General features: G+C 40.6%; 1 protein-coding gene across 14 annotated transcripts in view; it reads right to left on the bottom strand.

Moving 5' to 3' along the window:
- Positions 1-13,896, bottom strand: part of LOC108271494 (microtubule-associated protein 4) — an 87,526-nt gene that overhangs the window by 62,139 nt on the left and 11,491 nt on the right. For 12 of the 14 annotated variants that reach the window (XM_053683593.1, XM_047158028.2, XM_047158068.2 and 9 more), the window contains exon 2: positions 2,427-2,608. In XM_053683593.1, the coding sequence (XP_053539568.1) occupies positions 2,427-2,601 (175 nt within the window). In that variant the 5' untranslated portion in view covers positions 2,602-2,608. The remainder of the gene's footprint in view (positions 1-2,426; positions 2,609-13,896) is intronic. The other 2 variants (XM_047158040.2, XM_047158029.2) reach the window with 1 other exon arrangement.

The following is a 13,896-nucleotide window of genomic DNA, read 5'->3' on the forward strand; positions in this document are numbered from 1 at the left end:
AAGAGACCCAAACACCCAGCATGACAATACCCCGGTGCACAAAGCAAGCTCCATGAAGACATGGTTTGCCAAGGTTCAAGAACTTGAAGACCTGCACACAGCCCTGATCTCAAACCCACTGAACACCTTTGGGATGAACTGGAACAATGACTGCACCCCAGGCCTCCTCCCCCAAAATCAGTGCCTAATCCTCACTAATGTTCCTGTGGCTGAATGGATAGATCCTCACAGCCATGCTCCAAAATCTAGTGGAAATACTTCCCAAAAGAATGGAGGTTATTATAACAGTAAAGAAGAACTAAATCTGAAAGAAAAAAAATAAATAAAAAAGCAGCACATACGACTGTGACCATTATGTTAAGGTGTCCATCGGCCACAACGTTAAAACCACTGACAGGTGAAGTGAATAGCATTATGTCGTTACAATGGTATCTGTCAAGGGGTGGGATACATTAGGCAGCAAGTGAATGGTCAGTTCTCAAAGTTGATGTGTTGAGTGCAGGAAAAATGGGCAAGTGAAAGGATCTGAGTGACTTTGTCATGAGCCAACCTGTGATGGCTAGAACACTGGGTCAGAGCATCTCCAAAACAGCACATCCTGTGGGGTGTTCCCGTTATGCAGTGGTTAGTACCTACCAAAAGCGGCCCAAGGAAGGACAACCGGTCATGGGGACCCAAGGTTCACTGATGCGCGTGGGGAGCGAACAGTAGCCCATCGGATCAGATGCCACAGAAGGGCTACTTTAGCACAAACTGATGAAAAGGGTTGCTGTGTGCAGCACACATGTTTGTGGAAGTGTATCATGGCATGAACAAAGGAGATTTCTGAGCACTTCAGAAAGAGAGTTGATGTCGCTCAACATGCTGGAAAAGGTTACAAAACTATCGTCAAAGAGTTTGGACTCCACCAATCCACAATCAGATGGATTGTGTACAGTACAAACGGAGGAAATTTCAGACCATTATTTCCCTCTACAGCAACGGCCTACATACAAAGCTCACTTCAAGAGCAAGACGTGTAATGGTCCTCTAACGTGTAAAAGGCCTCTCTTACATTGGTTAATGTTAACGTTCATGAGTCCACCATCAGGAGAACACTGAATAACAATGGTGAGCATGGCAGGGCTGCAAGGAGAAAGAAAAAAGAACATTACTGTCTGTCCACAGTTTGCTAAATGGACAAGCCAGAAGGCTACTTGGAAAATGTTTTGTGGATGGATGAGACCAAAATAAATTTTTGTTTGTTTGTTTGTATGTGAAGCGTGAAACATGGTGGTGCTGGTATCATGGTTTGGGTCTGTTTTGCTGCATCTGGGCCAGGACGACCTGCCATCATTGATGGAACAATGAATTCTGAATAATACCAGCCAATTCTGCAGGAAAATATCAGAACATCTGTCCATGAACTGACTCAAGAGAAAGTGGGTCATGCAGCAAGACAATAACCCTAAGCACACAAGTCGTTCTACCAAAGAATTATTAAAGAAGTCAAAGCCCAGACCTTAATCCAGCAGTTCATGTGAGGAAACCCACCAACATCGCAGAATTGAAGCTGTTCTGTACTGAGGAACGGGCTAAAATTCCTCTAAGCCGATGTGCAGATCTGATCGACAGTTACCGTTTTATTTCCAGTTATTGCTACACAAGGGAGTCACACCAGATACTAAAAGCAAAGGTTCACATACACTCACAGATATGTAATACTGGATAATTTTCCTCTATAAATAAATGACAAAGTATAATATTTTTGTCTCATTTGTTTAATTGGGTTCTCTTTATCTACTTGTAAGACTTGTGTCAAAATCTGGTGGTGTTTTAGGTCGTATTTTTGCAGAAATGTAGAGAATTCTAAAGGGTTCACAAACTTTCAAGCACCACTGTAATGCTGACAAGCGTGTGTGGAAAAACTGCATGTTAATCCAGGTTATTTATGGTCATTTGGGCACACGTACTTTATTCAGTCCGATTCAGCCAGTGATATCTAATTGCCAAAGCTTCTCAAAAAAACCTAATCCAGCTAAAATTGTGCTTTATCCGCAGTAAAAAAATGAGTTTTCCCCAAACACCATCAAACTACTTATTTACAAAGAGCCAAGGGCATCCATGCCAAGTCCTCAAATACACTCAATCCAAAGGGAAAAGGGTCACACGGTGATGTGATCATGAATAAATTCTACTCACATCCAAATGATAAGTATTAATTTCAGCACGAGTTGCTTATGCGCATTATTATGAAAACATATCGGGTATATCTGCGATGACAAAAAATTATGAAAGATATGATAAAAGCACATTTAGGAACATTTAAGTATTTCAATCTCATATTAAATCATTATGATCAAACAGCGTGCAACTTAAAGGGTTTTACATATGAATATTTTGACAGAATCTTTTCCCCCCAAGTCCTAGTTGTGCCTGTAACTTACCCTTTTCATCGTCATCTAGTAGTGGGATGTAATCTGTCTTGCCCACGGTCTCCCCAACCTTGTCCTCAAAGGTCTCTGCCTCGAGTGTGGCCACGAAGTCCCTCTGCACTATATTCTCCTCAACAGGCGGGGACACGCTGTCATTCAGAGCATCGCTCAGCCTCAGGTCTGCCATCCTTCTGCTGGAGAACACAGTGTGTGTTAGATAAAGGAACAAGACGCATATATCACTACATGTAAACTTAAAACAAATCTTATCGCCTTTCTTCCTTAATTCAACAATTACTACGGTTCTCCAGAGCAACAGGTACAGCCTTTAACATGTGGTGCATCATTCCAGTGCTCCAACAAACAAACAGGCTTTGCTGAAAGTTGGAGCCACTAGAGGGCAGTATTTACAGGTAAAACCAGAAGGATCGTTTCTCAATCATGCATTCCTTCATGCTACGCTGACCTGGACAGAAAACTGAAAACAAACAGAATATAAACTAGAGAGAGAGAGAGAGAGAGAGAGAGAGAGAGAGAGAGAGAGAGAGAGAGAGAGAGAGAGAGAGAAAGAAAATCGTCATGCTTTTCACAGTCGTTCTTTCTTAAACCATACTATTCTTTCTTTTTATCCCCCATCCATTCCCCAGCATTAAATCTAAAATGAAGTACCAGTGGTACATCAGAGTGAGGATTAAGGATGACAAGAGACACCATGCAGGCTCACAGAAGTCTAGTTTTATTAAATCTCACATACTTTACCCAACTCTCTCTCTCTCGAACAGAAATGAGAAATGTAGCCAACATTAAAACGGATTAAAAACAGGACTAGTTACAAATCATAGAACTGAAAGTTCTCTTAAAAGACTCACATGGCCTCTTCTGTAAGGCAGCAGGCAAATAAGATGATAATTGGTCTAAACCTTGCATTTAGCCACACCAATACTACACCACATCTAAACTCAAACTCCATGACCTCAGTAAACATAAATACTACTAAGAAAGTCTAAACCATGTTTAAATCAATCAACACAGATGAAGCTAAGCAGTCCGAAGACCTGTTTTTCCCTCAGAACCTGCTATTACACACCTAAGCAAGTCAGAATACCAATAAACGTGGCACTAGTTCACTGAAGTAATATACTCCTGAGTAAACCCTACAAGCAACTGCTGAAGTTATGGAAACAAACAAAAAAAAAAAAACCTGTCCGGTGTAGACAAGTGAGAAAGGAACAACCATGGCTTTGTTTTGACTCATGACGCATGTTTTGAGACTATATGTCCTCTCAGAGGGAAGAATCGCTACAAATCAAGATGCAATTCGATCCTGATGAGAGTAGTCTTGTCCAGGATGACCTCGTCCACAGTGCACGAGGTCTCACTGAACGGTTTGTTATGGATGAAAATCATATATAAATAGATAATGTGTTATGGCCTTCACTGTCACCAGAGGCCTCATTTATCATTTTGTATGCGTGCACAGTTGTGTGTGATGGGACTGAATGGTATTTATCAAGTTTTGCTTATGCGAGAGCATGCACATACATCTCCACACACTACTGACCATGTGTATACAACACCCCCTAGTGGTAGAAAAGTGTCATAGCAGGTAAACTGACTATGCAGGCTTTCTGTATAATGTGCTGTATTATATTCAGTGAAAGAAGACAGGGGTGTTGTAATTTCATCTCTTCAGTGAACGGAGGGGAGACCAATCAGACGGCGTATTAGGGTTTTCGGAGATTGGTTGAGAATGATTTTCATAATTGATTATTATCGAGATTATCGATTAGTTATTGCAGCTCTACACACACACACACACACACACACACACACACACAACATATCAAAAGTTGGATACATTTCAACACTACTGCATCACGAATTATCTGATTCTATACCGGTTAATATTTTTGATGCTAAACAGGTGAACACTAAATCGGCCATTGTATTCTGCCTAGAGGCAAATCAAATCATGCTTGCTAATTTGACTCAAATGGGCGAGACGGCAAGAGCTTCAGCAGCAAGTGCGCAGAAAAAGAAAACAAGATTCCCGTCCTGAACTTGTGGAAAAGATGGACTCAATGTAAGATTTGTTTTTTCTTTTCTTTTTCCTGCAGATGATGAACGGAAATCAGGCACAACAAAACCAGCATGCAAAAGCTGTTGTAAATCCCTCAACCGCAGAACAGTCAAGATTAATTCACTTACATGATTAACTGCTTTAACCTGTATTCTGGGTATTTCAGTCTGTGTGTGTTATCCCAGCTGACATTCCTGATGATTTTGGTTGGGTTTTTGGTGAAAAAGAGGGCAGTTGCATATGGCTGAGATCATTTTCATACTAAACAAATCACCCAGTAACCTACCCCTGAATTTATTCTGGAAGTCTCCTCCCCATATGAAATACAAATGATTTATAAAAACCTTTGCCCAAGATTAAGCTGGAATAACTCAACACGTAAATGATTTACTGAAACACTTGGATTACACAACTCTGTATCTGACTCAGGAACTAGAACTCCAAACAAAAGAATACATGTATAAGTAATTAGATAATTACAGGGTAATTCCTTATTCAGGAGATCCTCTAAACCTCTATAAAGTTATAATTAGGTGTATGTGTATGTCCCTAATTTCTCCATCATGGGATTAATAAAGTTTCATCTTATATCAAAAAGGCTTATTTACAAAGATAAAAATTTTAAGTGAAAGTGAAACACGGAGCGGGAACAATACAACAGGCATAATATAGTGAATTATTAACTTCACAAGCAGTTATGTCCCAACATTCAGACCTACTGTTTTAAATGTTTTAATAAAATTTTCAAAAAAGTGTTAAGTATACATGGCTATATACATGGCTATCTGGAACGCCGTGACCGACACCACGAGAAAAAACCCCGGTGTGAAAAAAATGACTGGTGTTTTTCACAAGTCCAAGTCAAGTAAAATCTCGAGTCAGTTGTTCACGAGTCCAAGTCAAGTTGCAAGTCGTCTTTTTTTGTGACTTAAGTGTGACTCGAGTCCAAGTCGCAGACTCAAGTTTCCACCTCTGCTGTGTTTAAAATGTGATTTTTAAGATCATAGTGATCTATGTAGTATATAGATAGCGTACCTCATTTAAATACATTCATTTTAAACAGAGAAGTAGTACACATTGTGTGCTGGGATTGAGGTTTGCAGTTTAGCAACAGTCAAAAAGAGTGCTGGTACAGCAAGTCTAACTTGTATTTACTTTAAAAACAGGGGGGAAAACATGCCTGTTTATCATGCATCATGTATTTATTAGGTATCCCACTAACTCCAACAGTTAGGTCCATATATATTTGGACACTGACACACGTTTTGTTATTTTGGCTGTTTACCAAAACATATTCAAGTTACAGTTAAATAATAAATATGGTCTTAAAGTGCAGTCTCGCATCTTTAATTTGAATGTATTCACATCCACATTGGAGGAAGGGGTTAGGAAATACAGCTCTTTAATATGCAGCCCCCTCTTTTTCAAGGGACCAAAAGTAATTGGACATTTGACTCCAAAGCAGTTTCATGGACAGGTGTGAGCTATTCCTTCGTTATTTCATAATCAGTTAAGCAGGTAAAAGGTCTGGAGTTGATTCTAGGTGTGGCATTCGCATTTGGAAGCTGTTGCGGTGAATCCCACAGCATGCGGCCAGAGGAGCTCTCAATGCAAATGAAAAAGGCCATCCTTAGGCTTTTTTTTTTTTAAATCCATCAAAGAGATAGCAGGAATCTTAGGAGTGGCCAAATCAATGGAGGGATGCACTGGTGAGCTCTGCAACACAAAAAGGCCTGGACGTCCATGGAAGGCAACAGTGGTGGATGATCGTAGAATCCTTTCTATGGTAAAGAAACACCCCTTCAGAATATACAGCCAAGTGATGAACACTCTCCAGGTGATGAACACTCTCCACTCTCCAATATCATTATCCAACTCTACCATAAAGAAAAGACTTCACGAGAGTAAATACAGAGGGTTCACCACAAGGTGCAAACCATTCATAAGCCTCAATAATAGAAAGGCCAGATTATACTTTGCTAAAAGACAACCCAGTTCTGGAGAAGTATTCTTTGGACAGATAAAATTAAGATCAATCTGTACCAGAATGATGGGAAGAAAAAAAGTATGGAGAAGGCTCATGATCCGAAGCATAGCACATCATCTGACTACGAACCTCTTATATGATAATAGGTTCTTTTTCTTGTGCAGCATCTCGTCAGCATATTTTTGGCCAACGTTTCTGCTATGACATTGCACACAAAAAAGTCTGGCTAGTGTATTTTCTCTCGACAAGGTAACAGCACATTGTCCTCACAGGAGAGTTATACGACAGCTCGGTTTAATCAGTTTCCACATCTCCGGTTAGGCCCACGTGAGCATGGATTTAATAGTTTTCTTTGCCCATACAGGTAGTCAATAAAACTTGGCTTGGCATATAGGAAGCCATTGTGCTTCATTAAAGGAAAGAAACAATGGATTTTCACTACAGTGTTTGTTTTGACGTCTGTGGAGGTAGTAGTTTTGTGGTTGGCATTAATCATTGTGTGTGTTCTTTGTCTGTGACAAGTCCATTGATGGAGTTAAAACCTTTTCAATCTGCAGCTTTACAACAGTGCACCAAAGTGTGTAAACAGAAAGACATCACTGCAGGCCACACATTAAGTCGGGTATATTATAGTTGTCAGTACAAAAGCTGCGACAGAACTTCACAGATGTTGAAAGTAAAAGTCAATAAACTAATGAACAAAGTAGTATTTGTGATTCAATAAATCTATATGCAGTGTAATTGATGTCCATGATGGTATGATGGGGGAAGGGAATAAAGACCTGACTGTAAATCAGTTCATCCAGACAGAGCAAGGAGGCACAATTCTGCATAGTTGAAAAGTTGCCAATGTCCACATACAGAAGGGTGACAAATTAAAGGAAAAACCAATAGAAAGATGTTGTGCCACAATGAGGAGCCAGAACAGCTTCAGTGTGCTTTGGCATCAACTCTACAAGTCTCTGGATCTGTACTGAAAAACGAACGACATTCATTCCAAAGATATTCCAAAGGTGTTTTGATGATGGTTGTGGAGAGTGCTGTCTAATTCACCACACTAAAATCTCTCATGGGTATTCAGTTACGTTGAGATCTGGTGAATGTGAAGGCTACAGCATTGTTTTCATCCTCATGCAAACATTCACCAAGATGTCATGCTTTGTAGATGGGGGCGGAGACATCCTGGAAGAGACCATGCCCAACAGGATAGAAATGTTTCGTCAGAGGATAAAACTGATCAGTCAGAATAATGGTGTATTGATTGGCAGAGACTCTTACCTCGAAAGGGGTCAAGTGGGGCAAAGCAAACCTGACTATTCTTGTGAACATTTCCCATGATGCATTGATAAATCATTTAGAGTATACATTCTCCCATAATGTAGCAGGCTGATGCTGGCTCCAGCTTCCAAAACAAGCTGACACAGTGAATGCCTGCGATTTAACTGAGCAGCACATGAACAGTATGACATCCTGCATTTACCTCATATTCTGTAACACTATTTATAATGACGTCATCTGTGTCCTTAGGAGAAAATCTGCACAGTGGTGGCCATCTTAATAACATTTATTATAGTAAAGGGAACCTATAATTTACTGTTGGCAACTAGCAACAGCACAGCATAGTGTCCAATGGCGGCATTAGGATTATCGGTTTCAGGGCTGAGGACGCCATCTTGGGAAGTCCTTGTGCTAGAACAGTATGAATTCATTCTTTCTGCTCAAATTACACTGAATCGAGGATATAAGCTGATTTATTAATAAATCATTCACAGGAGCATTTGCACAAGAAACTTAGTATTAATGAAAATCCGGTTAGTTCCAAAATACGTCAATATCCTATGAGAGCTCCTGAGTTTGAGACTCACGAATGTGAACCGCGATATATTGGCTTTTAAGTCATATAACTGGCCTGAGACACTGCAACTTTAGATACAGTGTCATGTCACTTATTTATTTCAAACTGCACACATACGTAAATTCAATGACAATTCTGTGAAACTTATTTCAGAAGACTTAGTGCACAAGGTGTTCATCTGCTGTTTATTCATCATTTTGTAATGTTCAGCTCACTGTGAGCTTTACCTTTTATGGAGTTCTGTGGCCATCATTAAAGCATCATTAAAAGGTTATGTCAAGTCCCTAAACAGAAAGACGATGAGCCGGCTACTATATCGCATGTGTGAGTGCTGAGGATGGTGGAGTGTTTGTAACTTACAACAGTTGCTTAGAATTTAAACTCGTCATCTAGATGGCTGCTTTTAATCTGGATCGTTCTAAACGCAATCATCGTTGAATCATCATCATCATCATCATCATCATCTGGGGAATCAGCTGTTGTCAAAACCAAGATGCCTTGAACACCAAAGAGGCTGCAGTCAAAAAGGGAAAGCGACAGAGCCCGTGCTGAAACCAGAATAAATATCGGCATGGTTTTGGAGAGGTGGCGACAACTCCAAGATCTGAAGGGATTGAAGACTGATTTTGTGCTGAACAGGTATGACATCAGTGGCTCAATAGGTAGCTAGCTAACATTAGCGCACTTCGCTTGATTCAGCAAGGTATCGAGTTTCCCATGGTTATTTTTGCTTTGACATGGTCAGTGTGGTAAACTGCACTTCTTTTCTGCTAGCTATGAGGGAGAGAGACCAATTCACCTCTACTCCCAAGAAAACCGCATCCACCGTCACCTCCGCTATCAAGAGCGAATATACAACCCGTGCGTACGCCTCAGACCATCAGATTCATCCGCAAAGAGGGGCAATGCTGAAGCACAACCCACTTTTTAAAAAAAATAATAACTCCGCAAATAACTTGCAATTTTATGTTTCAAACAAAGATGGCGATAGAGAGGCAAAAATTCAGTACTGCAGCTTTAAAAGCAAATTAGCAGTTTTTTTTGTTGTTGTTTTTTTTTTTAACTGAACTGTGTTTTTTGATGCTTGGTAATTTACAACTGATTATGTTCATAAATACCACTCACTTGAGTACGAAGAAAATCAACATTACTGAAAAAGACTGATAAATGAGGCCCAATACCATTATGTGCCTTATGGCTTCCTCATCTCAGTTCCCTACTAAAACAGGGCCTACCACACAGCCAACTGGGCCATTTTTCTCCGCTTCCCTTTTCTCCTTCTCACTTCTGTTTACACATATGCGAATATGCCCGAATAGCTGACGCAAGCTTTTGCTCGTGCAGACTTTATTCTCATCCAGCAAGTTGTTTTAACGTTTTGCTCTCGTCCAGACTTCAAATCCCAGCTCAACCCATGACTCAGTCTATGAAAATTACAGGCAGGTGCTTTCCATTGGAGCTCAGCCAAGAGCAGAAAGCTCGTTAGAAAACCAGAACAGAGAAAAGAGGAAGACTTTTTAAGCTGCTAAAATACTTCTTTACTGTATAGCTTTTTCCAGAGCAGTGTAACTTTGTACCAAGTGGTATACGTTTACTGAATAAGGGCTTCGGCTTTTATTACTAACTGTGTGTGCATGCGAGGCTGTGTCCGAGATGCCTGGCATTGTGTAGGGTTTCCAGGTTTAGGGTGGTGACTCAGACATGACTCACTGTCACTCTACCACAAAGAGCTGCACAGGATTACTCTTTACTCTCACTGCAGACACTTTAGAGCCTCAATAAACAGCCATCAGTGCTCACAGCAAGGTGCTACTGATTTGTCAATGGATCTTCAGGCACAAACAGTGAGGATTAACTTTACTGAAAGGCTTAAATAGTAAGACAGCTCTGACAGTTAGTTCTCTCACACACTTTCCTGACTGGAACATGAAAAGTACTCACAGACAGTACTCGGGGCATTAGCTGTCAACGTCATCTTTATGTTGAAGTATCATTATAGGATTTAGGCTCGGAAGGTGACTGAGAATGCAATTAAGTTTCCATACACTTTAATCTGAAATGAAGGTATAGTAAATCCACACCCTCTTGCATTCGTTCTTCTGTAAGCACCCACGTCTCATCCACATGCACACGAACATTTGATCGCAATGGCCGTTACTCATCTGTCGGGGAACGTGTCAAACTAGCGATCAAAGTGCGTTTTGTTTACAATATTAATGCACGTTGTTTTGCATTGTTCATGATTCAGAAATAAAAAATAAAAAAAATTCTTCATTTAAACCTTGTTCAAAATATTCTGAGAATCGAATTAAAACGGTGTGTACGGTTACACCCCTCATACGGAAGCAGGAATTATGTAGATCAAGTCAAATCAATGCATCTTTTATCGAAGGGAGAAAGACTGGTTTAGGTCATGGCACAATGCTGACTAAACTACAACAAGTGAAAGTAGAGGGAGAGTGGTTAAACCAGAGAAACTCTATGCCAAGGGATCAGATGTCAGGTGAGGTGCATATGGTGGTAGCATAATAAAAGACAGCAACAAGTAAATCAAGTATTTGAAGACAGACGCAATAACATAAGCTCCTAATTAATGACTCGTTGACCAGTTCAAACACATCAGGTCATCTAAGACACCGAAAATCAGGAAGAAAACACGGAGAGTGGTGTTTTACTAACATATCCAAACGCTAAAAGTACAGGTTACGAGCTGCCTTCGTGTATTTTCACAGCCCTGAAGACAGCATGTAAACCTCGGACAAAACTGCAGTGTTCACAGGTGGGTCGTTCTTCCCCACGAGGAAACAATGCAGATCAAATGTCAGTGAAAATAATGAATGCTGCTCACAAACAATATAATAGTGTTGTGCTCAAGGCCTACTTCCTGTTCTGTCGTACAGGCTCCGAGGGTGCAAGCTGTATAGCCTGGGTAATGCTTTCACAGAACTGCTTCCTGCTGCCAAGAAGCATCTGAAATGAACTGTTGGAGGATCACAGCTGTCCATCAAACATGATGGCGGGCAGTAAAGAGAAGGCGTGGCATGTGCAAGTGCATAGTCAAAAGAGAACAAGAAAATGGTTGTGTGCTTCGACTGAGATGACGATGCTGCCATTTTTCATAATCCTCGTTCTAGAGTACTTCCTGCCCAGCACATGTGAGTGCTTTCCCTGCTCCAACACATACTTCACCTCACAAAAGGCTGTTAATTAGCTTGATTCATTGTACCAGGTGTATTGGGAGCAGGAAAAATACAAAAATATGCAGGACAGGGGGTTGGGAACCTGGGATCTAACGGAAAACTTTTTTTTTTTTAAAGCATGAGGCTTTTGAATTTTACTCAGAGCTTGTTAAAGCACAAAGCTTGTATGACTCTTCTCAAATTTGTCCCCTATTACAAATCAAACTTGAATGTTCAAGCTAATTTAATAGTTAATTACAATTAACTATTAAATTAGGGGGTGGGGGGTGGGGGTCAAGGAGCCAATCAGCCAATCTGTTAAACTATTACAACGATTGAGTAGCTGAGATAAACACAACATTTTCTTCATTTAGGTCAAAAACATTGTGTAAATGTTAATAAATGCTGGCTGCATACCATAAAACCAGTTTTTACTACACTGCTTGACTGCACTTAAACGCGTATGCGCTGACACAGGACAGCAAACAACGTTTTAAGTCACTTAATCACTCAGTACGTTTACATGGACAACAATAATCCAATATTAACCAGATTAAGAGGATACTCTGATTAAGAAACTAGCATGTAAACAGCAATTATTGATGGCCTTAATCCGATTAAAGTCATACTCGAAGTAAACACAAATGGAATTAAGACATGTGGAGTATTCCTGTTTTAGTCACATTATCGAAGTGCGTTACAGACATGTACACACCTTAATCACACTATTAACGTCGTGTGGGAGTTTTCACCACGTTTTGTGACAGGACACGTACACACACGGCAGTGCACAACCGTTTGACGGCAAACAAGAGAGCACGGCTGTGTCCGAAAGCATGTACTTACCTACTATATAGTAGGAAGTGAAATAGTGAAATACATGTATTTCAGCTACTATATATTAGGTAAGTACGCGGTTTGGGACGCAGCCCACGGCTTCAAACAGTCGTCTATTAGCACGTACAGCATGACAAATAATTAACCGCACTTGAAGCTTTCGTAAAGTTAAAAATTAAGCACCCGAAACTGTATACGGTACCATAACGAAGACCAACTGTATGTCAATACATGAAATTCTGGAGGGAACATCGGACAGCGTGGTGTGGGGACGTAATGACGTGTGCTGTTAATCCATCTATGTTCTATAACATCTAACACGGGAACATGACAGGAATATTCTAAAAATGACTCATGTAAACACCTTAATCACAATATTGTCTTATCCAGAATAGGGTCAGTAATTAGATTACTGCGGTCTATTTAAACTGACGGAAAGCGGGACTGGATTTTTAACATGAGATGGGACGAAGGGGCGGAGCTTCCAGGGGTGCGTGCCAGCTAATATCAGAGCGCTCAAAACATATATGCAACTGACAATCGTTCCAGATTCGTATGTCGACTGGCTCACCAACTGTTTAGTGAGGAAACAAAGAAAAGTCATTGTTTATCTTCTTTATTTGCGTGAATACTTGTAGCAGCATACACCGAGGCCAAAACGTGGATCTCCTACGCCAAATGTGTAAAGGTTAGCTGGGCTGAACATCGGGAAAACGCAACTCATGACTGCTCATAACGAACTCTAGGAAATTAAGTTCAAATGACTCACTATGCCTCAACGCTGCATTATTGAAGCTTGTTCATACTTGCTGTTAACTACGCAAGCGTATATTGATGCCGTTTGGCGTGTAGCACGTCCTCAGAAATTAACGTTACGCTTCCGTGTGGTGCGATACCGACAAACATAGTGGAGGCAACATAGCACCATGTGACTCTGTGTCCACTACTGGATAGACGGACTATTGGGTCCCGAATTGCATACTTGCCTATTATTCTTGACCGTTATTGAGTACTAATAATAATGGTACTCTAAGCTACAATTAGTGTTTGGGTTTTAAAAACCTCTCAAGTCGCCTGTAAACCTACCGAAAGGTCTGGTTTGAGTACCGGTGTTCTCGAGTTTGTAGATTAGGAAAAATTCTTGAATGTACAGTGAGCATTTATGATTCGAGATGCAGATTGTCACAACAATCACACTGATGGCAGAAAGTTTTAAAGAGATATGGAGCTCATCTGTGTTTTTAACGTCGCTGTGCAGGAAATCGCTGAACATTACACTTTGACTTGAAAATCAGATGGAGCGGGATGTTTTGGCTCTGATGTGCCAGCTAGCAAACTTAACATTTAATTATCCAGATGTACATAAGATACACACGCTCGCATAACAGCTGCATGCTAGCGTCCAAGCTCCATTCCAACCCCAGTTATTTGCATGTCTTTACTGGCCAATCACTGCACAGATTGGTTGGGGTGGGGGATTTCAGACATTTCCTGTCATGCTCTATGTGTGTGTGTGTGTGTGTCAGTGTCCTTTGCAGAATAAA

This window comes from Ictalurus punctatus, chromosome 1, assembly GCF_001660625.3.
Source record: "Ictalurus punctatus breed USDA103 chromosome 1, Coco_2.0, whole genome shotgun sequence".
NCBI lineage: Eukaryota > Metazoa > Chordata > Actinopteri > Siluriformes > Ictaluridae > Ictalurus > Ictalurus punctatus.